The 27,307-nt window shown below is 35.0% G+C and overlaps 1 protein-coding gene across 8 annotated transcripts in view; it reads left to right on the forward strand.

Annotated features, from left to right (window-relative positions):
- The window catches only part of FAF1 (Fas associated factor 1), a 487,148-nt gene that overhangs the window by 283,353 nt on the left and 176,488 nt on the right, over window positions 1-27,307 (forward strand). For all 8 annotated transcript variants that reach the window (XM_073896766.1, XM_025871569.2, XM_025871572.2 and 5 more), the window contains one exon: window positions 4,383-4,469. In XM_073896766.1, coding sequence (XP_073752867.1) covers window positions 4,383-4,469 — 87 coding nt within the window. The remainder of the gene's footprint in view (window positions 1-4,382; window positions 4,470-27,307) is intronic.

Genomic DNA, 27,307 nt, shown 5'->3' on the forward strand with positions numbered 1-27,307 from the left:
ATTAAAATGTTTGATATGTGAAGAATCCTGAGCCAGATTTCAAAATTTTAAAGATGTTGACATAAATAAATGGAACTTTACAACTGTATCACTTAGCTAGTAGTATTCTGGCAAAACCATAGCCTCACTGATAACATTTGGTTGATGGAATCGTTATTTGGGAAACCAACATGACTGGCTTTACTTTTAAATGAGATTTCATAAGAGGAAACTGTTATTTAGCCTTTTAAAAAGTGTAGACTTTTTAGTTTAATAAAAAACAAAAGCTAAGACTTTTCTCATCTAAGACAAAAATTCACCTAAATGCTTATTATAAATCTATTATTCTTACATGAAATTATTTGCAGTTTTCCTTTTGGATGATTGTATTAACTCTTACTATTTTTCTTCCATGTTCATTTTAAACTTTCCCACATTACTTCCTTGTCTTACATATAGAATGCTCTTCTTTTCCTGTTCCTAGGATTAACTCCAATATTGTCATAAAGTTTTAGAATTTTGAAAATCAAAAGTGATCTTGTTTTATTCTCTTCTAATATTGAGTAAACTAAGTCTCAGAGAGATTTCAGCAACTTGCCCACAATAATAGCTGGGCAAAATTAGGACTAGAAATCTAGTTCTCTCCTCTCATTATGCCATAATACCTCAAACCTTGTGCCTTTTCTACTATCAGAATCTGCTTTCTCTTGGATAATACCGAAATGACATTTAAAATTCCCTGAAATGTTTCTCAGTAGTTTGATCAACATTTAGCACACAAGGAATGATTTTATTAAGGCTGACAAGTTTTAACCAAGTTTTTTATATTTCAGTTTGAATAGCTACAAACAACTCATTCGAGGCTAATCTGAGCCTCAAAATTTAGCCTTTAGCAGAGTAACTTCATAAGAATTTTTTTTCTAAGAAATTCTGATAAAATTTAACTAAAAAATAAAATAATTTGAAAACTTATGGAACTCAAAAGAAAACTTTGTGGGAGATGAAGATCTTAATATAATTTTATATTGAGCAGGTCATAATAAAAATGGTCTTTTCCCCAGTGCTGTATTTATCACTGAAAATGCACATGAGGAAATATGAAGTTTGAAGTTAAGAGCATTGCTTAGCTTTATATATTAATTATAGTATAATAAATGTTTATTATGAAAAGCAAATCAGTACTGTGTTAATTCTGTACTATTTCAAGTTAATCTAATTTTTTCTTAGTCACAATCAATTATCTTATCTGAGGCCATGGGAAGAAATGAAACTATCCTTTTAGAAAATACAGAAAACAAACTCTGAAAAGTCTGTTGTCAATGTAGAATACTTGATCCATATACAGTATACTTTGCAACATAACTTTAATGTTCAGCTGGTAATCAAAGCATTTATTAAATTTCTTCAGAACTAATTGAAACATTTGCATAGTTTAGCAGCCTGAAATCTCATAGATTTAGAGCTTAATGCATAACCAGAATTGAAAAGATTATGAAGGTTCAGCATGTTACTGAGCCAATGCTGATCAAAGAAAATGTGTAAGACAAAAAGGCCCTTAGGAAATGTTACCCTGTGAAGTGCCACTTGTCCTTAAATGGAATTTAACACAAATCTCTAAAGATGAAACTCCATCAGAAGTAGCACAATAATGGCAGCTGGGCATGCCAGCTACAACATCCCAGCCTGTGTGTGTGTTCTTTCTGCCTCTCTCAAGTGCTGTCAAATCTCTCAAATCAATCAGTCTCTCAGTTTCTCTCTTCCTCCCTGTCCCCTTTCCCTCTTCCCTTTAGTCCTACCTTTCTCCCCCCAGCCTCTCACTCTCCTTCCTCTGTTTCTCCATCCTTCTTCCCTAAGAGAACTCTGTGTTCTTCATATGTTTCATGGTGATCTTAAATTCATCTGCATCATTTTATACACAGCTGTATTTTGTTACTCATGTTTCCTAGAATACTAATTTTTTAAAAGAATCATTTTTACTTTTGTGTACATTTGGGATTTTTTTCCTTCTCTGCAAGATTGTGACGTAAATTTTTAATTACATAAAACTGTCAATGAAGAAAATGGAATTTGAGTATCTCCATTAGTAAAACTATCACTCATTTTGTGCTTTTGCTATCGTTATCACTTATCTTTCTTTCATATAATGGTAAAATCTGCCTATGGTTACAACATTGATAAAATAGGAAATTATTTTTGAAAGACTAGTTTGTTTTCACTTAAATTGTTGTTTAGTGATTGTGGTTTAACACATGATTCTTTTCGCTTAATCTCAGAAACTCTGTCAATTTAGTTTTTCATTGGAACAATCAAACATTAGCCTAATATGCTTTCCCTAATATGCTTTACGTTGTACTGTCTCAGCCAAGTTCTGTCCGCATTAACCAGTTTATTCTATGACAAGTTGCTTAACAGATGTCATTCTGGGAAGAACAATGAAGCCAAATACTTGTGCAATGGCTAACATTACTCTAACTTTGATCACTTTTGTTCAGCACATCAGTCTGGCGTTGTGCTTTATACCAACATAACACTATAGCCAGAACATGCTTTTCAGGCTTAGAATAGCAAAGGAATGTTATTCAATTCAGTGCAGTTACAGATGAGTTAATGGAAGAAGAAAAATACTGTTTATTTCATAATACCATATTGTTGTGTTTTGGAATTAAGGTGGAATTTAAAGAATCCCACTCCACAGAGTTATTTGTTTATATACTCTTCAATGCTGGGGTAGGCTTGCTACCTTTCCAACAGATGTAAATATTTGTCTTGTCTTCCTCCCCCCCCACAAAAAATAGCTGAGGAAACTGGTGTATCTAGACAACATAATTCAAAAATAACTTTAAGAAAGGAATTTTTTGTGTTGAGGCCTAAAGTCTCCTCATAATGCCTTTTCTGTCCTTTCCCTTTCTTTTATTAATATAATGCTTTGGGTTTATGAAACACCCTGTTCCTTAAGGGCACCAATGTTTAAGCATGACAAAATACGCTAGTGGAAGTGGTCAGAAGTTTGCCCAGTTGCATTTGGTTAAATTGTTGGGTTGATAATAACTAATGAAAATTTCCAAACTTAATGCAGCTGGCCATAAACAAAATACTGCATGGTAGACTAGCCATTGCTAAGAATCTCTGAAGAAAAGCTGTTTGTTTGAATTGAGTGGGGATCAAGCCATGCCCCCAAGCTCCTCAGTTCTCACTTACTTAGTCTTTTTTCACAGGTGTACATTAGAGATAAAAATATATTGAGTTCTGAGTTTTGTTTTGTTGTTTTTCTTTTCCCCAGTGAATATATATCTCTATTTCACTGGAAGGATAACTTAGATGTGTTTATATATAACAAACAGTAATGTGATACAAGATGCTGTAATTGGATAACGTGATACTTTAGGCTTCTGCATTTTTAAAACATGAATGAATACTGCTTGTTTTCCATATCGAAGTGTCATAGAACAGATTATGTGCAACATTTCAATACTAGCTTTACTTGTTACAGTCAGGTATTCCTGTAACTAACTTGAAGAGTTAATTAAGATGGGTGATCTCTCCATTCTTAGGATTTGTTATTTTTTTTTAATTTGTACATTCAGAATGAAATAGAATTTCTGTGTCCTATTTAGAAGTAAAGCTGAAGACAGATACCATACCTCTTAATTACTGGGTAACATAGAGTTTAACCTTCCAACACTTTATTTGGAGAAATTACTTACCTCCTGTCCTTTTAAAATGAAAGGTACAATGTTGCATGTTGAGAAAAGTAGGTTTTCATCTTTAACAGTATTTAAAAGTATCATTACCCTATTTTCGGGAGGAGCCTAAATAATATGTTAATAGATGACTTTCAGTTAATAAATATTCTGTTGAAATAGTTTTTAATTTGGGGTGATATCAAAGAAATAATCTGTGCTGCTTTATTAAGTTTTTATATCTTTGAAACTTCCACCAAACAATAAAGATACCTTCAGGTTTTTCCTCCTGCCCTGTCCAAAAAATAAAACACAACCATCAAAAACTACATAGAAACTTGGAAGTATATCTTTTGTTCATTGCACATCATGAGTCATTTAAAGATTTAATACATTAATAACATTTATAATTATAGTCCATCATAGATGAACTGTGTACCTAAAGTTTCCTGACTGAAAAGAAACTTGAAGTCATCCAGGAATATAAAAACAATCGGCAGAGGGAGATGTTTATTGAACCTTTATTTCCCCTAGCCTTCATTGAGAATTTGCTTTTAAATTTGATTTAGAATTTTTTACAAAATTTTTTGACTTTTGTTTTCCTAGTTTCAAATTTTTGTTTCAAATCCAGAAAAGGAAATACAGTGAATATCACATAAATGGCAATGATCATAAGTCATGTGGAAACCTTATTTTAATTGTGCTGTCTTTTTCTTTGTATAGGTAAAGAGAAATGTGTATGACCTTACTAGTATCCCTGTTCGCCATCAATTATGGGAGGGCTGGCCAACTTCTGCCACAGATGACTCGGTAAGTGACAGTTGAGTTACCAGTTTTTTATTCTCTTCTCTCTTGCCACTTTCAATCTAATTGGTTGTGATAATAAGCAGAATCAAATGCTTTGAATGTTCCATTGAAAGAACCTTATAAATCAAATAATGTGAAAATAAGGAGTTGTGATAATTTGAGTTCATTTGCAGAACAGATATCATAAACCAAGTATATCAACATTCTTTTGGTAATGTTATAATATCAATAGGAATTTGATGCTGCTTGATTTAATTTTTTCCTTAATGAAAAGAATATATTTAAACATTCCTAATGAAATATCCCAAGCACAATTTTTTTTCCTAAATTACAGTTGTCTCAAAATCAACCTAATCATTATATTTAATTTTAAAAGTACATTTCCCATAGTAGGTTGATACTTTTTTAAAATGTTAATTTTTACAGTAATATTAATGGCCCTTTATTCTTAAAATACCCATAATTTTCACCGCCATAAAAAGCTAGAGGAAAAGATTTAGTCTGTCATTTTTACCTGTTATTATATCTATTTACAATGATTATCCTATTGTAAATTTTGAAAACTTGCCTGTCTCTGTCCTGTTTGCAGTGATTATTCTTTTCTCAGAAAGTAAATTTTATCATCTAACAGGGCCAGCTGAAATTACATTTTGGCCACTTTTACCCATAATCTTGTTCTAACCAGATACCATTAAAAAAAAAAGAAAGAAAAAGAAGAAAAGGTAAAAAATGAGAATGTTTCAAGAATTTTGAAGTTAAGTCCAATGTTTGTAATGAATAGGGCTAAAAAGAAATTGAGACTTTGTAAACATCTTTTAATAATAAATACCCAAATGATTATAGCTAGGAAGCAAATTACCTTTTTTTATTTTCTGGTAAATACTGTGTTTCTATATGGATAATAATTATTCCTTCTCTCTCCACACCACCATCATACATTTTGTGGAAGATAGAAACATTTTTAAACAATTTATGTAGATGCTATCTGAGTCTAAATTATTTCACAGTTTAAACACCGTGCTTTTGGAAAATGCTTTGTAGGTTTTAGAACTTTAAAAATAATCAGAAAATAGAGGAACTTTTTTTTTAAGTGGGAAAACTTGTTTACATATAGTCATATTTATTTCTAAGCAACTGATCTTAATGTTGATAGAGTAAATCATTAGATTTGTTGACTGGTTGTCCATGGATAACGAATAGGGATGTGGTGATTGTTTTTACTTTGGATTTTTTTTTCCCTATTGGAGAAAATTTGACACATTTGACAGAAAATGTGCTACATTTATTTTTACAAAGATAAGAGTAATGTTCATAAATGATAGCTTTCTGTTTACCTGGAGAGACATGGAGAAAACAGAAATGTTCTTAGCATTGTCTTAATAATCTGTTACAGGAAATAATAACATTAATAGAAGAAAATAATTAAGATCTGACCATGTCACTTAAATTCTCTGAGCTTCAGTTACCTCACTAATTTGCAGTATTGTTATGAGGAGGATTAGTGATAATATGTGTATTGTACCTGGCTCACAGTAGACGCTCAATAAATGAGTCACTATTACAATTAATATTAACATATAATATTAACTCAGAAAAGTATCACATGCAAGAATTGACTGGGTTATATAAATGAAATGGTATTTGAGATTTGCTTCAAAATAACTTGTGGGGTTGGGAGTGTGAGTAGAGATACAGGTAAATCCAAGTGAGCCACATATTGATCATTGTTGAAGCTGGATGATATGTATATTCAGTTTATTACACTGTTTCCTCAAATTTTGTATATATTTGAAATTTTCTATAATACAAAGGTTAAAGCAAAAATAATTTTAAGAACATAAGGTGATATCGTCCAGAAATGTGGAACTTCACAGGGTTTGAAAAGCCAACTGCTCTGAGACCCCATACTTGAAGACACCAGACTGAAATAGGCTTTGCAGATTCAAGTTCCAAGAGTGATAGGCAAATTTAGTGAAGAATTCAGTGATAAATTCTTCTGTAGGATCATGCCCTATACATTTTAGGTTTTAAAAAATTAAACTGAGTTTGACACAGTCTTTTATGAGGCCCATGTTTTAATGATTGTTATAACATTTAATTTTTTACCAAAGAGTTCTAATGCAATTCCTATAGGAGAATATGGAAAGCAGCTTAAACTCACCATATTCAAGAATGACTGTAATACTACCTGGTGTTGTATCTAAGTCACAGCTAACACAAGAGGGAATCTCCATTAAGAGACTTGATTCTTTTTGCCTCATTATTCATATTTGCACCTTGTCCCAGAACCTGTGAAATGATGCCTGCCCACACCTCCCTAGAGCAAATGTTGCCACATTGGCAGGATGTTGCCTTGAGCTGCATGATTTGATACAACAAAGATGTTTAAGGCCCGGCTGCTTTTAACTGGTGCCATAGCAGATCCACTAGCTCCAGTACTTAGGTTTTGGCAAAAATGGCTTATAACTGTAGTCTTCTAAGGAGATCCTAGCCAAAGAAATGTCATGAAACCTTTCTTTCATTAGGATTATAAAAACTCATAAAGCTGGCACTTGTAATCTATATTGTTGCAGGCGATGGTGTTTTTTTTTACTTGTTTAAATCACTAAGTGGAGGCATCTGCTACAAAACAAGATCGTCCTCACAGCTTAGGGCATGAATTGGGTACAGCTGAGAAATGTCAGCTGTGTAAACAGCCTGATATGTGTTACCAACAAAAATATAATTAATTTCTTTCCAAGACAGTGTGCCATAACTTAATACTTAGAATGGTTTAACTTTCAGAGAAAGCACCTGAACGTTTTCTTTCCAGTGCCAGAGTAGAGGATTGATTATAAAAGTCATTAAAAGTGAGGTTAGTTTGCACTTTTCCTGCTCAATTGCAGATATTTGTGTGGCTTTGAATATATAGTAACTTACCAGTGGCTTCCGTGAATTTATGGAAACATCTTAGATCAAGAAGTTAATGGATTTGAGACGATGCAAGTATTCTAAAATTAGATCATGGTGAGATTGCACAACTCTGTAAATTTACTAAAAATCATTGTATTGAGCACTTAAAAATGAGTAAGTTTTATGGCATGTAAATTATACCTCAAAAGCTATTTTTTAAAAATGTTAATGGAGAGAACTAGATTAAAATACTTTTTTCATTTACATTTTTATGTTGCATGAGAAATTTTTTGCAATAACACAGGAGGTGTTTTCTTTAGCGTACTTCTCATTAACCTTTGACTTAGCAAACGGGACAAAGAAATAGACTTCTTATAATTAGATTCTTGTATAATCTTGAGTCTCTTACCAACCTGACACTCTTTTGACATTTTCATGCTACTCAGTGAAGTCAACAATCATTTAAAACATTGTTGTCCCATTTCCCTTCAGAGTTAAAATATTCTCTTTGCTTGTAGTTGTACTCTAATGGGGTATGGGATACTGTATGAATCGTCAATAACTCTTTCAGTTCCTTTTGCGCTCTTTCACCAGGGAAGTAGGTATCTAAAGCTGCACCAGTAGGGGAATGTTTTCATGCTGTGACAGTTCAGCTGTGAGAACAAGGAGTTGCAAGTAGGCGAAATCTCATTTTACACTTTAACAAGGACGCTCTTGGTTTCCAGAGAGTAGAAATAATTTTAACACTCTGAATTATGTCTAGACACTTTATTTATTGTAATGCAGACAATTTGAATATATGTAGTTTTTAAAATTCCAAGTTTTAATAACGCTTATATAAAGGAAGAAAAAATCCTTCCTTTTTTTATTAAAATTTTTTTTATAGTTTAATGTATTTTAATAGCAAACTTACAGGAACAGCACAGAAGAGAGACAATAGTAAAAACATGTACTTGCATGTAGGACAACTCAGAAAAGTATAGTTAATGGATGGAATCCACTGTATGATAAAAATGTTATAAACATCATTTAGTTGCCATCGATAAGAAATTTACTTGTTTTTAAAAAATCCAAATGCTGGCATTGTGCAGAAAAATTTAGTAGTTTTATTTATAATTGTTATAAAGTTGAACTGCCGAAACTTGTTCACTGAAATATTTTGACTTGTATTAATGCTTTACGTCCCTGCATTTATATTAAAAATTCACGCACAAATGAAAATGGAAAAACTGCCAATACCTGATTTGTGTCCTCTATTTTTCCACTTTCAATCATATACTTAGATATCTGTTGACCCCATGGAAAAAGACATATCTAACATTCAGAACTACCAATAACAGGAAGAAGAGAAAAAAATTTTTTTTGAAAGAATGAAATGTTTTCCATCATAGTGTGTTCTTAGGCACATTCTCCTCGTGTGCAGTGTGCTAGCTGGATGTCTTGGCATAATTGTTATACATTTGGCATGGATAGCACACATGTTGGTGTCTTCAAAAAGCCCTACCAGATAGGCCTCACTTGCCTCCTGCAAAGCACCAGTAGCTGCACTCTGGAAGCACAAATCTGTTTTGAAGTCCTGAGTAATTTCTTGCACCAGCTGCTGGAAAGGAAGTTTACGAATCAGAAGTTCAGCGGTCTTCTGATAACATCTAATTTCACAGAGTGCCACAATACCAGGCCTGTGATGATTAGATTTCTTCACCCTTCAAGTAGAGGGTGCACTCTTGCTAGTGGCTTTTGTATCCAGTCGCTTCCTCAGTGCTTTATCACCAGTAGATTTGCAGTCTACACCTCCTTACTTACCCCCCTTCTCCTTCAGCTAGAGCTGGGTGAGCTAGAGGTGGTGTAGCAGTGGCTGCAAACACAATTTAATCCTTCAGGTTTAATCCTTTTTTATGGTGTACCTTAGTTTTTCTTTTGAGTTTACTAATGGGCTTCTATGGTTCCATCATTGGCTAAAGGAATGTTAACTCAGAATTTAAGAAAATAGGAATTTTATTTTATTTTTTAAAGATTTATTTATTTGAGAGAGAGAGAGAGAGCAAGTGAGCAGGGAGAGGGGCAGAGGGAGAGGGAGAGAGAATCTTTAAGCAGACTCCCCACTGAGCGTGGAGCCCAATGCAGGGCTCAATCCTAGGACCTTGAGATCATGACCTGAGCTAAAATCAAGGGCCAGACCCTTAACCAACTGAGCCACCCAGGTGCCTCTTGAGAAATTAGGAATTTTAGAATCAGTTCTTTAGGCATGTGTTAGGAATCAGAAAACTGCTTATTAAATATTTTTATGTTGAAAAGGAGATCATGTATAAGCAGAATCATTACACAATGGTTTTTCTATAAAATAAAAACAAAACAGAAACCACACACACACACCCCTCCTCCCTTTTTGTAGTTTTAAATAAAAAGAATTTGTGAATGTAGGTATGTTATCTACTTTGATCCTTCTGGTGGGAACAAAACATTTTCTTCTGTAACTTCTCCCTGATGCATTAGGTTTGGCAGTGTCAAATTATGGACATTCCCTCGCCACTGGATGCCTGCCCTCCACTTTACAGGAGCTGCTGTCTGAATAGACTCTCACAATTACCACATACTTACTACACTGTAGTTACCTACTAAGTAAACTCATAAGCTTCCACTATAGTCATTCCATCCATTGTTGCAAGGTTAACATTTCTGAAGTGCATAATGAATCACATTTAGCCTTGCTTACTTATCTTCAATGGCAACCCAATACTTGCTGATTTATGTACAGATTTTTATTGCTGGCACTCAAAACCCTTCATTCTTTGGTCTGAAATTTCTCTTCTAGGTTTATTTTCCCATATAGGCCCAGAATAAATGCTCAGTAAATATTTCTCAATGATTGAATATGATAACATAAATATCTCAGCTTTAGCTAAATACTCATTTTGCTGTTCTTGAAATATACATGATACTCTCTCCTACTCTGTGTCAGTTAATCATACTGTTCCTTCTGCCTAGAATACCTAGAGCAATAATTTCCTTCCTCCAAGACTTTTCTTTTTTTTCCTTTTATTATGTTATGTTAATTAATCACTGTACATTACATCATTAGTTTTGATGTAGTGTTCCATGATTCATTGTTTGTGTGTAACGCCCAGTGCTCCGTTCAATACATGCCCTCTTTAATACCCATCACCAGGCTAACCCATCCCCCCACCCGCCTCCCCTCTAGAACCCTCAGTTTGTTTCTCAGAGTCCATAGTTTCTCATGGTTCATCTGCCCCTCCAGTTTCACCCCTTCATTTTTCCCTTCCTACTATCTTCTTCTTTAACATATAATGTATTATTTGTTTCAGAGGTACAAGTCTGTGATTCAACAGTCTTACACCATTCACAGCTCTCACCATATCACATACCCTCCCCAATGCCTATCACCCAGCCACCCCATCCCTCCCACCCCCCACCACTCCAGCAACCCTCAGTTTGTTTCCTGAGATTAAAAATTCCTCATATCAGTGAGATCATATGATACATGTCTTTCTCTGATTGACTCATTTTGCTTAGCATAATACCCTCTAGTTCCGTCCACGTCGTTGCCGATGGCAAGATTTCATTCCTTTTGATGGCTGTATAATATTCCATTGTGTGTGTGTGTGTGTGTGTGTGTGTGTGTGTGTGTGTGTATACCACATCTTCTTTATCCATTTATCTTTTGATGGACATCTTGGCTCTTTCCATAGTTTGGCTATTGTGGACATTGTTGCTATAAACATCAGGGTGCACGTACCCCTTCATATCCCTACATTTGTATCTTTGGGGTAAATATCCAGTAGTGCAATTTCTGGGTTGTACGGTAGCTCTATTTTCAACTTTTTGAGGAACCTCCATACTGTTTTCCAGAGTGCTTGCACCAGCTTGCATTCCCACCAACAGTGTAGGAGGGTTTCCCTTTCTCCGCATCCCCGCCAACATCTGTCGTTTCCTGACTTGTTAATTTTAGCCATTCTGACTGGTGTGAGGTGATATCTCATTGAGGTTTTGATTTGGATTTCCCTGATGCCGAGCGATGTTGAGCACTTTTTCATGTATCTGTTGGCCATTTGGTTGTCTTCTTTGGAAAAATGTCTGTTCATGTCTTCTGCCCATTTCTTGATTGGATTATTGGTTCTTTGGGTTTTGAGTTTGATCAGTTCTTTATAGATTTTGGATACTAGGCCTTTATCTGATATGTCATTTGCAAATATCTTCTCCCATTCTGTTGGTTGTCTTTGGTTTTGTGGACTGTTTCTTTTGCTGTGCAAAAGCTCTTTATCTTGATGAAGTCCCAGTGGTTCATTTTGCCCTTACTTCCCTTGCCTTTGGTGATGTTTCTAGGAAGAAGTTGCTACGGCTGAGGTCGAAGAGGTTGCTGCCTGTGTTGTCCATTAGGATTTTGATGGACTCTTCCTGTTTCACGTTTAGGTCTTTCAACTATTTTGAGTCTATTTTTGTGTGTGCAATAAGGAAATGGTCCAGTTTCATTCTTCTGCATGTGTCTGTCCAATTCTCCCAACACCATTTGTTGAAGAGACTGTCTTTTTTCCATTGGACATTCTTTCCTGCTTTGTTGAAGATTAGTTGACCATAGAGTTGAGGGTCCATTTCTGGGCCCTCTATTCTGTTCCACTGATCTATGTGTCTGTTTTTGTGCCAGTACCATAGTGTCTTGATGATTACAGCTTTGTAATAGAAAGGACCCCAAATAGCCAGAGGAATGTTGAAAAGAAAAGCAAATCTGGTGGCATCACAATTCCGGACTTCAACCTCCAAGACTTTTCTTTAAGAAACTTTGCCTGTGTGCCTCTTCCCATGCCACCTTCTCCAACCCTCTTAGAAATAAGTTATATTTCTGTTCTGTTTTTAAAAAAGATTTATTTATTTGAGAGAGAGAGCATGCATGCATGTGAGAGAGGGACAGAGGGAGAGAACCTCCAAGCAAACTCCCTGCCAAGCACAGAGCCTGACAACCCATGAGATCATGACCTGAGCAGAAAGCAAGAGTCGGACGCTTAACTAACTGAGCCACCCAGGTGCCCCTCTGTTCTTCTACTTAAATTATTTTAATTTTCCCTTATTTGGTTCTTTCCATCCTTTATTCCTCTCACCTGGCTCTATTACTTACCATCTGAGTAACCACAAACAATTAACCTCGCTGGGTGTCTATAAGTGTAGAACACAGATAATTATGCCTAGAGGTATTGTGAAGACTGAAAGAGTCAGTAGTTATAAATACAGTTACTCCTAAGTTTATTTTGAAGATTAAAGTAGTCAATACAAGGTAATGTCTAACATAGTTAACCTTTGGCTGTTACTGTTTTTCATCTGTCTGTCTGTTCATTCACTTGACATTTGTTGAACAACCCTTATAGGGCAGTAAACATGCAGGCCCTGAAAGTTGCAAGAATAAGGTCCTGTTCTTCAGGTCCATTCCTCAGGGATTGCAAAATATAGTGTGAGACAGATGTATAAGAAGTGACAGTTGAAGTTTATGTAAATGCAGAGGGATCATTGAAGAGGGAGCAACCAATTTTGCTGACAGATGGGGGTAGTGAAAAAAATGACTTCCCAGAGAAAGGGATATTTGATTGTATTTCAATTTGTATTCTAATGTCCCTCTCTTTTGTAAATTCTAAAAATTGAGAGTAAGAACGGTCTTCCTCATCTTTGTATGCTCTATAAGAATCAAACGTAGAGTACATTAACTCATTAGAATTGTTCAGAGCTCCATTAAGTTGACATCTATGACAATAAACAACTAAACAATGAATTTGTATTTTTATAGGAACTCAGTAAACTTAGAATCGGGTTTATTTTCTTTCTAATAAAAAATTATCAAAATTCAATGTTTCTTTAGTGGCAAGTAGAATAACATAGTTGGCGTTGGGGAGCAGGGCGACACCAAGCTGTTTTTACCAATGTGTGCATGTGTGTGTGTCAGAGCAGGGCGGTCCAAGTTCATCGAATTGCAGTATTGCTCTTATTGGGGTAGGTTACTTACAGTATGAATTTCGGTTTCGTCATCTGCAAAATGAGGATGCTATTGACACCCTTGGAAGTCTATTTGAAGATTAAATGGATTAACATAACAGGTTGAAACATGAAATTGCCACTTTTTAAGAATGAGATAATTGAATATTAACAATTTTATATGGTTTTATCTAATAGGTAAAGCACATAATATGCAGGGTTTGGCAATTACAACTTCAGCCCAAATCCCACTCAACATCTATTTTTGTAAATAATGTTTTACTGGAACACAGTCACACCCATTTGTATATGTATTGTATACAGCTTCTTTTACACTATAACTGATGGCAGGGGTGTGTGGTTACAACAAAATCACATGCCCACAAAGCCTAAAATATCTACTGTCTGGACCTTTACAGAAAAAGTTTGCCAACCCCTCATGTAATGTCTGGCATTTAGTAGGCATTACCTCCTTTTCCCTTGAGTAAGCACCTTCTTTATATCACATACACATGCAGAATCAAAAACATTCTTTGGGTAGCTTCAGGGCCATTTTATGCTATTTAAATTACTCTGTCAGCCCATCCTAGGTCAGACAAATTTAGGCAATCTTCGAATGTCTTCACTGGCTCTTTCTTTATTTGGCAAGGTTATAGATAATGTTGCTTCTGATGGTAGTGAGACTCCGTAGCTTCAGAACATACATCCTTGTCAACATATAGAGTCTTTTACAAATAACACAGGCAAAGACTAAACAGCCAGAAAGAACAGCTTTGAAAGCAGAAGAAAGTTTGATTTTTAAAAGGAGTGAAAAGTTGTGAAATAGACTATACCCTGAACAGAGAGAGTGAGAAATTTGGGAGGGTGGATGAAACATTCAAGGGACGTATTTACTCAGTAAATATGAAGGCAAACACATGGAAGCGAGACATCCCCCAACAGGAAATTTACAAGCACTATAATCAGATGCTGTGAATCTTGATTTCAGTTTATTAAAATCCCAAACCTGTAGACCACTGCCTCTGGTAACTGCTATGAAAATGTTCTTCCTTCTATAAACAACTAGAAGACTGGATAAAATATGTGATATATAACTATTTTCAGATATTAGACAACAGGTAGTGCAGGACTCTGAAGAAGGAAAACAAATGAGCCCTATGGTGGTCTTACATTCTTCCTGGAGGCAATTTCTGGATCACAGAGTAGGGAGAGGAAACCAAAGCAGAACCTGCCATTTTACTGAGTTTGAAGAGACAGTGTGTTTAGGGAAGTCAAGGCAGCTAGACTTTTTGCAAGGTAGAGTACTAGCAGAGGAAAAACCTCTAGAAATCTACATAGTGTCCCACATGGCGTTTAGTTGAATAACAATCTGTGCATGCATCAGGTGAAATTCCAGGAGTCTGGACAACCAATGACTGCCAGGAAAAAGAACAATTAACTGAGAGCTGTAAGGCAAATAATTCTGAGCTCACACAGAACTGGGAATAATCTGAGTTCCCACCAGCTTAGTAGGGACACCTCAGTGACTACATGAGGCATTCAAGAGATACCCTCCAGAAGAGTCACACATAATGGAGTGAATAAACAAGCCCTAGGGTGAAGACTACTTTAGGACTGCTGTTTTACATGCTTAAAAACAACCTTCAAAAGGAACAAGTTGATTAACAAATTAACAAATTGCCTCTAAGAAACAGAGTCCAGCATCCAGTCAAAAGTTACTATACATATGAACAGCAGGGAAACCTAACCCACAATCAGGAGAGAAATTAGTCAAAAGAAATAGACCTAGAAGTGATTTAGATAATGAAATTAGTACATTGCGACTTCAGCTGTTATAAATACTATGAATGTGCTCAAGGATTTAAAAACATGAACTTACTGAGGGGAAAAGAGAATACATAAAATGGAATAACATATCATTCTAGAGATAATATAATATTTGAAATGACAGTTTCACTGGATGGCTTAATAGCAGATTAGAAACTGCCAAAGAAAAGACCGGTGAACTTGAATATATAATAGAAACTACCTAAATTGAAGCACAGAGAGAAAAAAAGACAAGAATAAATGAACAAAGTATCAGTGACCTCTAGGGCAAAATCAAGCAGTCTAACAGACATGCAATTGGAGTCCTCAAGGGAGAGAAAAGATTGGGGAAGGACGTCAAGACAAAAAATACTTGAAGAAATAATCTCTAAAGTTTTTCCATAGCTGATGAAAACTATAAAACCTATAGATCTAAAAATCTCAATGAACTCCATGAAGGGTAAAGACAAAGATTTCTACACTAAGGAGTATCACTGTCAAATTGCTGAAAACAATTGATAAAGAGAAAAAACAATTTCAAAGCGGAAAGAATTTAAAAAAAAACAGATTACACAGGGGAACAAATACAGACTCTTTAGATTTCTCATCAGAAACAATGCAAGCTAAAAAGCTTGACATTTTTACAGTACTGAAAGTTAAAAGAAATGACAGCTTAGAATTTTATATAAGGTGAAAATAATCTTTCAAAACTGAAGGAAAAATACTTTTTTAAACAAAAACTGAAAGAATTTGGTGCCAGCAAACCTGCACTATAAGAAATATTAAAAGAAGTTCTTTAGGCAAAAGCAAATGACACCAGAATAAACTTTGATCTATACAGAAGAATGAAGAGTGCTAGTAATGGTAAAATGTGGTTAAGTATAAAAGACATTTTTCCTTCTGTTTTTAATTTCTTTAAAAGATAACTATTTAAAGAAAAAATAACTAATACTGACTTTTGGACATATGTAGAAATAAAATACATGACAACAATAGCATGAAAGGCAGAACAGAATTGTAGTACAGTTCCTTTTTTTTTTTTTTAAGATTTTATTTATTTATTTGAGAGAGAGAACATGAGAGGGGGGAGGGTCAGAGGGAGAAGCAGACTCCCTGCTGAGCAGGGAGCCCGATGCGGGACTCCATCCTGGGACTCCAGGATCATGACCTGTACTGAAGGCAGTCGCTTAACCAACTGAGCCACCCAGGCACCCTGTAGTAGGGTTCCTTCTTATACATGAAGTAATATAATATTAATTGAAGATAGTCTGTTATACTAAAGATGCATATTGTAAACTTTAGAGCAACCACTAAAAAAATGGCAAAAAATATAGTCAATAAGCTGTTAAGATAGATGAAATGGAGTACTAAAAAAAGAATTATCCAGAATAAGGCAGGAAAAGAAAAAGTGGGATATGTATGAAACAAATAGCAAGATGAAAGATTTAAATCCAGCCACATTGTAATTACAATAAATATAAATGGTCTGTACATTAAAAGGCAAAGATTGTCAAAATGAATTTTTAAAAGCAAGACTCAGCTGTATGCTGCCTATAAGAAACATTCTTTAAATATAATGACAGTAATAAGTTAGACATAAATGAAATGGGAAAGTATTTACAAACACTGAACATAAGAAAGCTATAATGACTGTATTAATATCAAAGTACAGAAAAAAGAATATTACCAGGACTAAAAAGAGACATTTCATAATGATTGAAAGGACAGTTCAAGAAGGTATAACAGGCAAATACATACACATAACATAAGAAGGCATACACACCTTCTTAAATGTGTATGCACCTAATAAGTTTCAAAATACATAAAATAAAAACTGATGACCAAAAGAATAGACAAGTTCACAATTATACCTAGAGATTTCACATTCCTATCTCAGCAATTATAGGAAAATGACAGATAAGGGTATAGAAGATTTGAGCAACTCTTAACAACTTGACCTAATTGAAATTTATAGATACTTTACTTAACAGTAGCAGAGTACACAGTCTTTTCAAGTGTACGTAGTACATTCACCAGAAAAGACCATGGCCTAGACCATAAATAAAGTCTTAATAAATTTTAGAAGACTGCAATCAAGTGTATTATATCTGACCAAAACAAAATTAAATTGCATATTTTATAATTTATGTAATTTATAATTTACATAAGTTATCTTTATTCTTATGCACTGTTTAGTAGTTTGTTTCTTTGTATGTCCAATATAATTAACAAAAAAGCTACTAAAAGTGACAAGTGAAATTAACAAGGGCATAAGCCTACAAGATTAATATACCAAAAAAAAAAAACTACGTAGCACCAAAGAAAACATTGAAGATGGAGTTTTTGAAATATTATACCATTCATGATTCCACCCAAAAACATGAAATATTTAAGGATAAATCTAGCAAAATATATGCAAGATCTGTACACTAAAAACTACAAATTATTGCATAAAGAAATACAGTCATACCTTGAAGATATCATAGGTTTGGTTCCAGACCACTGCAGTAAAGCAAATATCGCAATAAAACAAGTCAAACGAATTTACGAATTTTTTTGTTATCTAGTGCACATGAAAGTTATGTTTACCTCATATTGTAGTCTGTTACAATGTACATACCTTAATTTAAAAATACTCTATTGCTAGAAAAATGCTAACCATCATCTGAGCTTTTTTAGCAAGTTGTACATTTTTTGCTGGTAGAGGGTCTTACCTTTATGTCGATGACAGCTGACTGATTAGGGTGGTGGTTGCAGAAGGTTGGGATGGCTGTGGCATTTTCTTAAAATAAGACTACATTAAAATTTGCTATACTGATTGACTCCTCCCTTCAGGGATGATTTCTCTGTATCATGTGATGCTGTTTGATAGCATTTTACCCACAGTAGAACTTCTTTCAAAATTGGGGTCAGTCCAGGGCACCTGGGTGGCTCAGTCAGTAAGAGTCTACCTTCAGCTCAGGTCATGATCCCAGGGTCCTGGGATCGAGCCCTGCATCAGGCTCGCTGCTCAGCAGGAAGCCTGCTTCTCCCTCTCCAACTCCCCCTGCTTGTGTTCCCTCTCTTGCTGTCTCTCTCTCTGTCAAAAAATAAAATCTTTAAAAAAAAAAATTGGAGTCAATCCTCTCAAATCTTGCTGTTGCTTTATCAACTAGGTTTATGTAGTATTCTAAGTCCTTTGTTATAATTCTAACAGTCTTCATAGCATCTTCACCAGGAGTTGATTCCTTCTCAAGACAGTTTTCTTTGTTCATCCATAAAAAGAAACTCCTCATCTGTTCAGGTTTTATCATGAGAATGCAGCCATTCAGTCACATTTTCAGACTCTATTTCTAATTCTAGCTCTCTTGCTCTTTCCACCCCATCTGTGGTTACTTCCCCCACTGAAGTCTTAAACCCCTCAAAGTCATGCATGAGGGTTGGAATCAACTTTTCCCAACCTCTTGTTCATGTTGATATTTTGACTTCTTCCCACAGATCAGGAATGTTCTTAATGTTATCTAGAATGGTGAATCCTTTCCAGAAGGTGTTTGATCTGTTTTGCCTAGATCCATTAGATGAATCACTATCTGTGGCAGCTATAGCCTTATAAAATGGATTTCTTATATGATAAAACTTGAAAGTTGAAAGGACTTCTTGACTCATGGGCTGCAGAATAGATGCTGTGTTAGCAGGCATGAAAACAGCATTACTCTTGTTGTATATCTCCATCAGAGCTCTTCGGTGGCCACGAACATTGTCAATGAGCAGTCGTATTTTGGAAAGAAATCTTTTTTTCTGAGCAATAGGTTTCAACAGTGGGCTTAAAATATTCAGTAAATCGTGTTGTAAACAGACGTGTTCTCATCTAGGCTTTGTTGTTTGATATAAAGAGTACAGACAGAGTAGATTTAGTGTAATTCCTAAGGGCCCTAGGATTTTCAGAAAGGTAAAGGAGCATGGACTTCAGCTTAAAATCACCAGCTGCATTAGCCCCTTGCAGGAGTCAGCCTGTCCTTTGAAGCTTTAAAGCCAGGCATTGACTTCTCCTCTCTAGCTATGAAAGACTTAGATGACACCTTCTTCCAATATAAGGCTGTTTAGTCTATGTTGAAAATCTGTTGTTAGTGTAGCCACCTTCATTATCTTAGCTGAAGCTTCCAGATAACTGCTGCAGCTTCTGTATCAGCACTTGCTGCTTCACCTTGCAATTTCATATTATGGAAATGGCTTCTGTCCTTAAACCTCACAAACTCACCTCTGCTAGCTTCAGATTTTTCTTCTGCAGCTTCCTCACCTCTCTTAGCCTTCACAGAATTGAAGAAAGTAAGGATCTTGCTCTGGATTAGATTTTGACTTAAGGGAATGTTGTGCCTAGTTTGATCTTCCATCCAGACCACTCAGACTTTCTCCATATCAGCAATAAGGCTGTTTCGCTTTCTTATCATTCATATATTCACTGGAGTAGCACTTTTAGTTTCCTTCAAGAACTTTCCCTTTGCATTCATAACTTGGCTAACTTAGTTTTCAGTTTTATCTTCGCTTTCAACATGACTTCCTCAATAAGCTTAATGATTTGTAGCTTTTAATTTAAAGTGAGAAACATGCAACTCTTCCTTTCATTTGAACACTCAGGGGCCATTGTAGGATTATTAATTGGTGTAACTTCAATATTCCCTCTCAGAGACTAGGGAAGCCTGTGGAGAGGGAGAGAGATGGGGAAAAGCTTATTGGTGGAGCAATCAGAACATACGTAACATTTATCAGTTAAGTTCACTGCCTTATATGGGTGTGGTTCATGGTCCCCTAAAACAATTTTAGTAGTAAAACACACTGATCATATATAACCATAACAACTATAATAATAATGGAAAAGTTGGAAATACTACAAGGGAGAGGGAGAGAGTATATTAAACAGGCTCCATGCCCAGTGTGGAGCCTGACACAGGGCTTGATCTCATGACCCTGAGATCATGACCTGAGCTGAAATCAAGAGTTGGTCGCTTAACCAACTGAGCCACACAGGTGCCTTTAAGTTCTATTTTTAATAGTGGATTATGATGAATATATTGATTTAAAACCATAACTGATAAATGAGAAGGCAAAATGCAGAACCAGTATTCAACTCCAAATCTGCTCCCTCCCTGATGCCATGTACCTTACCTTGTACCATGCTATTTCTTATGTGTTCCATGTTTCCCAAGATAGTTTCAATTTTTAAATATCCAGTCAAATTTTTTTCCAGAACTGCACTAATACTGGTTTGGAGTATAACAGTTATTCAATAAAAGGCAGAAACAGAGAAACAAAATTTGTCTTTATTTTCATTTATTAGATTAGCATTTATGTGTCTTTGGGTGTAATTGAATTTTTGACTTTCACTGTAGCACTTTGGTTTGTATATGTATGTGTTCTTGAATAGTAGCCGTATGATTGATTAATGTGGCAGGGAATGTGCAGCAATGCTCTATTTTGCTACCCACAGTTACTTAATACAGTGCTAGGTAGGCATATTAAGAGACACTTATATAATGATTTTTAGTTTACAAAGCATATTTCATATACATGATCTCATTTGAGCCAAGTAGTAGATTATAAGTAAATAATTTTTGATAGAAATATAGTGTACAGTAGAATACAGTTGGTATTATTATAAATTATCCTCAGTGTTATTTCAAACCACTTATTCTAACTAGCTCTTAGAGTAGTTGTAATAATGTATTTGTTTATATACACTTTTCTCTATAAGACTATGAACTCCTTGAGGGTAGGAAGCAGATCTTATTCATCTTTGTGTCTCAGGTGCCTAGCATAGCTCCTGGCACAAAATAAACAGTAAATGTTTCTTGTATTTATCTTAAATGTAATTCTGAAAAGCCAAGTGATTGTCTCTAAATTGCAATAAATAACTCCTAGCCCAGTACTCTAATATATATTACTGCTTTCTTCAGACGTTCCCCTGCTCTTTTTCAAGAAACCAAGCTCTTTTCCTCTGTTATTGAGAAAGGTCTTATTGGAACCCTTGTACTTGACCCTATTCTATAACTGAGAAATGAAAGGTTGTTTATAATATATATGTACACTACTTAATCTCTGGCATTTGTGTTTGCAAGTTAACATGCTGTCTATTGCATTTGAACAGCTGTAACATATGTGATAAGATTTCTTAATAAGTCATTTTTTGAGCAGTGGAAATATGAATCTGGAGAATAATGTTCCCAGCTTGTTAAGTTGTGCTTTTGGACTCTTGGGTTGCCTTTAATTCTCTGTTTGAGAAAGGTAGTGTGAAGATAGCATTGTAACCTGTTTCTGAGCTAACAGAGATTCCATGGAATTTTTTGATGTGCAAAGAAAAGGGCTGTTTGCAACTATGTTCAATTGGCTAAATTCCTATAAATTTTCCAACAGAAAGAGAAGGCTTAAAATGAAAATTTATGCATGATAAGTAGTTTTTTTAGTTGAGGGTGACTTAATCAATAGTCATCAATTGCTGGCCCACTTCATGGCATTGTTTAATATTCTACATGTATAATATATAAGGGTTTTTTTGGATAACATCTACAAGAGATTGTTGGTACTGATTGTTCCCACAGCCAATGAAAGTCTTTTTGTTCTTTTATTGTATGTTTGTTGACAGTTGTGATCAACACGGAATGAACTGCTTCACAGTTTATTACTTTCAAAGTACAAATTTGAATGCTGTGGATTCAGATGTATAAAAGAGATAAAATTACAGACAGCTTTGAGTGGCAGTTACATATCAAACCTCACGGGGGTTTGACAGGCAACGAATATCGTTATTAGACGCTTTTTCCATAATTGCTGACATTTATCCAGTGTTTCACAGTATTTGCTAATGTATTAATGCAGTCAATCTCTGAGAGGCTGCACATGCCTTTTTAGCCCTGGCTTTTATGGGATTCTGAAATTCATAGACCCACAGATACTTATTCCCTGCTGGTTGCCGTAGTGACAGAGCTCAGAGATAAGCCAAGACAGAGCCCTTTTGTGATTGCTTTTCAGGTGACATTCAGCGGCAGCTTGAGTAGAGTGTCCTTTTATAGTTCCTGTAATTCAGAAAATGATAACAGCTTTCTCCTGCTTAGAAGGGAAGTCTGTGGACTGCTCCCGGTGGGATTTCGGTTTGCTGTGCCACTTCATACCAACACCAGCCTGATAAAGTTCTTATTATTGTGGAGATTTCAAAGTGCAAGGGGACTGAATTAATTATGACAGGTTAGAAAATACAGGACTGATGCTACAAATAAAACTTCAAAGAACCAATACATGTTCTCCAACTATATGTAACATTAATTTGGATATTTTAAGTTATTAGTGGTGATGTAATTAGGCACTTGCTTAATAAGTAAATGCATCTGACTTTTAAATTGCTGGTGAACAATGCCAGCTGTTCCATCTCAAAGTTTAGAAGTTATCTTTCATTTCTGTGTATCATTTTCTCATTTTGAAACCATTTCCTCAACATCTTGCTGTTTTAGAGGCAAAGAGCTGTAGTTGGACACTCTCAGAGTTATTTTAATTTCTTTTCAGTATTCTCAGCAGCGGAATAATTAAAAATGAATGTTTTATAAAAAGCAGCTTATATAAAGTATTAAAGTTCAGAAGAAAACACTATTGATGATAGAGCATGGTGGTGTGAGCAGATAAAGAAATTGCTGGAGAAAATAGAATCTTACCTGGAAAGAATATAGATGCCCTAAGGAGCCATGTTTTCCCCCTAGACTCTGGACACTAGGAGAGTTAATAGTCTTAATTCTGGAAGAAGGAGAACTCCAGTAACAATGGGTAAGTATGAGAAGCCATGAGAGCTAAAAACAACTGTCTGTGTAGTTGATGTTATTGAAAAGAGGCAAAAACAAACAAACAAACAAACAAAAAACACCAAGAAGAAACAGGAATACTAACCTGAATTAAACCATGCAAATCTGAAGGAAGGTATTAAGCACTTACATATCTTACCCCTAAAATTTAAATGTAATTTCACAGTTAAACAGGAAGCAAGCAGAATGAGCTGAATAGAGAAGTAACTGGAGAATCTGAAGAGATGAAAAAGAGTAGATGTATTCCCTGATTTGTAAATTTCTAGTGAACCATGCTAGGTGAACAAGCATATGGATAGCACATGAATGAGGACTCAGAAGAGAAATTTGGCCTAAAACATCTAATTGGTTATCTTGGATTAGGTATGCAATTGAAAAGGTGGAGATCTGATTTGTGTTACTTGTTTCTAACCTTTCAGTCTCATTTAGAGCAGATGTAAACTCAACTGTCATAAAATTCAGATATTTGTAATTCAGACAAAAAAGGGTAACCTTCAGACTAGTGACAAATAAATCTGTCATTTTCAAATGATATTTAGTAGACCTTTATTAACAGTGTGTTACTCCATGATGTTCATTGCGTTTCTTACTTTTTTACAGTTAGCTTAATCATTCATCTATTTTGCTATATTAAAGAAGAGAAAGAGAGAAGAGAGATCTGTAAGAGTTGTACTATTATATGATATGCTTTTCTGTGCTGTGGTTATCTACTTAGGAATCTCTTAAAATTTAGTTATCCACTAAGAAGGTCTTTAGGACCGTATCACCCTCATAGTGTTTTAGAACTGATAAATACCAGCTTATAATTATTACTAAAACAAAAAACAAAACAAACAAACAAACCAGAAAAATAAGACCTGTAGGGTAAGGGAAAAGGGCATAATAGTCTTGAAAAATATGAAGATTCCATGTTTAAAAATAGTTATTATATTCAGGGAATTGTTTCTTTTTATTAACTAATCACTTGTTCCCTGAATTCAGAAGTAAAAATTTCATCATAATGTTTGGCTATTTTCAGATGATTATAAACTCAAAAATAATTTAATGAAAATTGGCCTTTTGCAGTGTGACATCAGATTTTGCAGCAAGATCATTTAAAATAACTTTCAAAAATTGAAGTTTAGTTATTTTAATACAAAATATGTTAAAACTGGGGTACCTGGCTGGCTTAGGCAGTAGAGCATGCAACTCTTGATCTCAGAATTGTGAGTTCGAGCTCCATGTTGGGCATAGAGATTACTTAAAAATAATTTAAAAAAAAATGTTACAGCTAAAAGTGGAATACATTTGTGACTTGACCCCTAGGAAATTAAAAAAAAAAAAGAAAAGAAAAGTCTAGATGAAATGTAACCATATCTCTTCATCTCTGTAATTATTATTCTTTTTGTTATTAATAAAAATGGTAATAACAGGAACGATATCCATTTTTCCTACTTTGTTCTAAGCACCTTGCTGGGGCTTTATATACTTTATTCCTAATATTCCCATTAATCAGTTCTAAAAGGTAGATGTTATTATTCCTCATTCACACATGAAGGAACTGAGGCTCAGAGTCATTTAGTAACTTGTCCAACAATGCACAGAGAAGAACTCATAGGAAGGGGATCCTGGCCCAGGTTTGACTCTAAAGGCTGCTTCTTTCCACTGTACCAAAAGGGATTTCCTTATGAACCCTCAATCCCAAGTTCTTATTTTTCCTTCCCTATATAGTTCTCCAACTTCACCTATTAGGAACATTCAGATATTTTCCTTAAAGAATTTGTTTTGTTCCATAAGATTGATCCCTTTTCCTTAAGCTCATCTTAGACCTGTCTCTCTAGGAATGATAACATTAGGTAGTACTTTAAAAATACTATGCACAAGGTACTAGTCTTAGCAATGTATATAATAATATAACTCAATCTTTCTAAGTACCGTAGGAGGTGAAGTTTATTGTTTGTTCCATTTTACACAAACAATACGCAAACATGCATATTGAGGCATATTCATATGACCTCATAATTAATAAGTGGCAGTGGCATTTGAACCCAAGTAGAACAGAGTTCATGGCCTTACCACATTGTATGCCTCTTGTAATAGCAGAGGTAGATGAATGACAGGACATCTGTGAAAGCCTGTCTGTTGTGTTCCATGATTCACTGGAACACTACATCAAAAACTAATGATGTACTGAATTGTGACTAACATCACATAATAAAATTAAATTAAAAAAAAAAGAAAGCCTATCTGTCATCTGTGTTCTTCACCGTGGCATTCTTTTCATTGTGGAGCAGTTCACAGATGAGCATGCCACATTCATTGTGTCAGTAATTCTACTTTTATGGAATGTGAGGTGGAAAATGGAAACTAGATCTTTCTGTAATTTACTGGGAAGCATGACCACTGTGTGTACCATGTCTACCAATTCTTTCTCTTTCTTTTAGATTCATTGATCTATAGACAATTGGCAACTTTATTTACTCACAAGCTTTTAACATTCAAAGAGAAGGTATCATCATTCTGACCTTTTTCATCTCTAATGCCAATAGCTGAGGGTTTACCAATTGATCCATAAAACTCCAGAAATGATATTAAATGTCATTGCCATTTTAAACACGGAAGGAAGATACCATGGCTAGTTATTTAAAAACTTGTCCAAGTCGACAGAGACAGGATTAAAACTTGGAAGCTCCTTTATACTGAACATTAGAATATTGCCACTAACTAATCCCACACTTTGAAATCAGGTAACTGTGTATAGGAGAAGCACTGGATTTAGAGGTCAGAAAACATTGATTCTAATCTAAGCTGAGTATAAGGTCATCTCTATACCTGTGCTCTATACCCCATTCCCATTTGTCTTCTCAGAACTATACATTATCAATGATCTCTTCTTTAGTATTTTAACTAATGTCATTGTGCTGGATATTCTATCCACATTTAAGCACAAAAAGCCTCTCATCATAAAAGAAACACATATATACACACCATAAAAACAAATATACTTAAATATATAAAAACAAATCCTCCCCTGGCCTTAACTGCTACTTTCTCTCCTACTTTTTGCAGCCAGAATTCAAAGAGTTACCTGTATTTACCATCTCCATTTTTTCTATTTGACTGATTCCTCACCTCACACCACTTTCACCTTCAACCCATTTCCCCACTGGAATAGCTTTTCTTGAGGTACCATTGACTGCCATGTTACTAAACCAAGTTGACCTCTCAATCCTCATCGTAGCTCTGCTTGATTTCTTAACAGAGGAAAAAAAAAACCTTTTAATTGAAATACATTCATTCAGAAAATTGTACACCTCATAAATGTACAGCTTGATGAATTTTCATAAAGTAAATACCTTCATGTAATCAGCATCCAGACTAAGGAAGAGAACATTTTCAACATTCCAGAAAGCCCTCTCAGGTCCCCTTCATCCAAAACTAAGACCCTAAATTAGTTTTGTCTGGCTTTCAACATATATAAATGGAATCATATAGTATATATTGTTTGTCTTCTTTATGCGTTCTTTGCTTTCTCTTTTTCTTTCGTTTTTTTTAACCTTATGTTTATGAGATTCATCCATATTCTTATATGTAGTTATATTTGATTCATTTTCATTGCTTTCTAATACTCCATTATGTAGATGTTCCACATTATTCATCTGTTTTACTATTGATGGGATAGGCATTTAGGTAGTTTCCACTGCTGGACTATTTTCAGTACTACTTTTCAGCAGCATTAGATCCTGTTGAAAACTCCTCCTTCCTGGAATGCTCTTTCTTTGCCTCCCAGGATACCATACTCTCCTGGTTTTTCCCCTGCCTCTGTTCCTTCCTTTTTGGTCTCCTTTGGAAGCTCATCCTTCTCTCTACCCAATCACTAAATATTTGAGTTCCTTAGGGCATAGTTCCATGTACTCATTTTGTCTCATTTTGTGTGTTCTTTCTAAGCATTCTCATCATACCTATAGCTTAAGTTGTCATCCATGTGGTGGTGATTAATAAATTTATATTTCTAGCCCAGTCCTCTCCTGTCAGTTCCCGAAGAGCCTTCTTATCACCTCTTAGAGGTCACATAGTACCTTAAATTCAACATAACCAAAGTTGATATTATATTTTTCCCTGGCCATACCCCGTCCCCTTCTAAAGTTCCCTGATTCCATTAATGGCATCACTATCCATCCAGTTTCACAGGTCAGATAGGAGTTACTCTGGGTACCTCTCTTTCCCTTGCTGACTTTAGTCCAAATATTCAGTTCTTGTCAATGTTAGCACTATATATATCCCATTCATTCAATTCTATCCATCTCCACTGCCACCACCGTAATACAAGACATCAATTTCTTGAATCTGGACTATTGGAAAAGCCTACAG

Source organism: Callorhinus ursinus, unplaced genomic scaffold (genome assembly GCF_003265705.2).
Source record: "Callorhinus ursinus isolate GAN/ISIS: 27379988/994484 unplaced genomic scaffold, GSC_fseal_2.0 scaffold9, whole genome shotgun sequence".
NCBI lineage: Eukaryota > Metazoa > Chordata > Mammalia > Carnivora > Otariidae > Callorhinus > Callorhinus ursinus.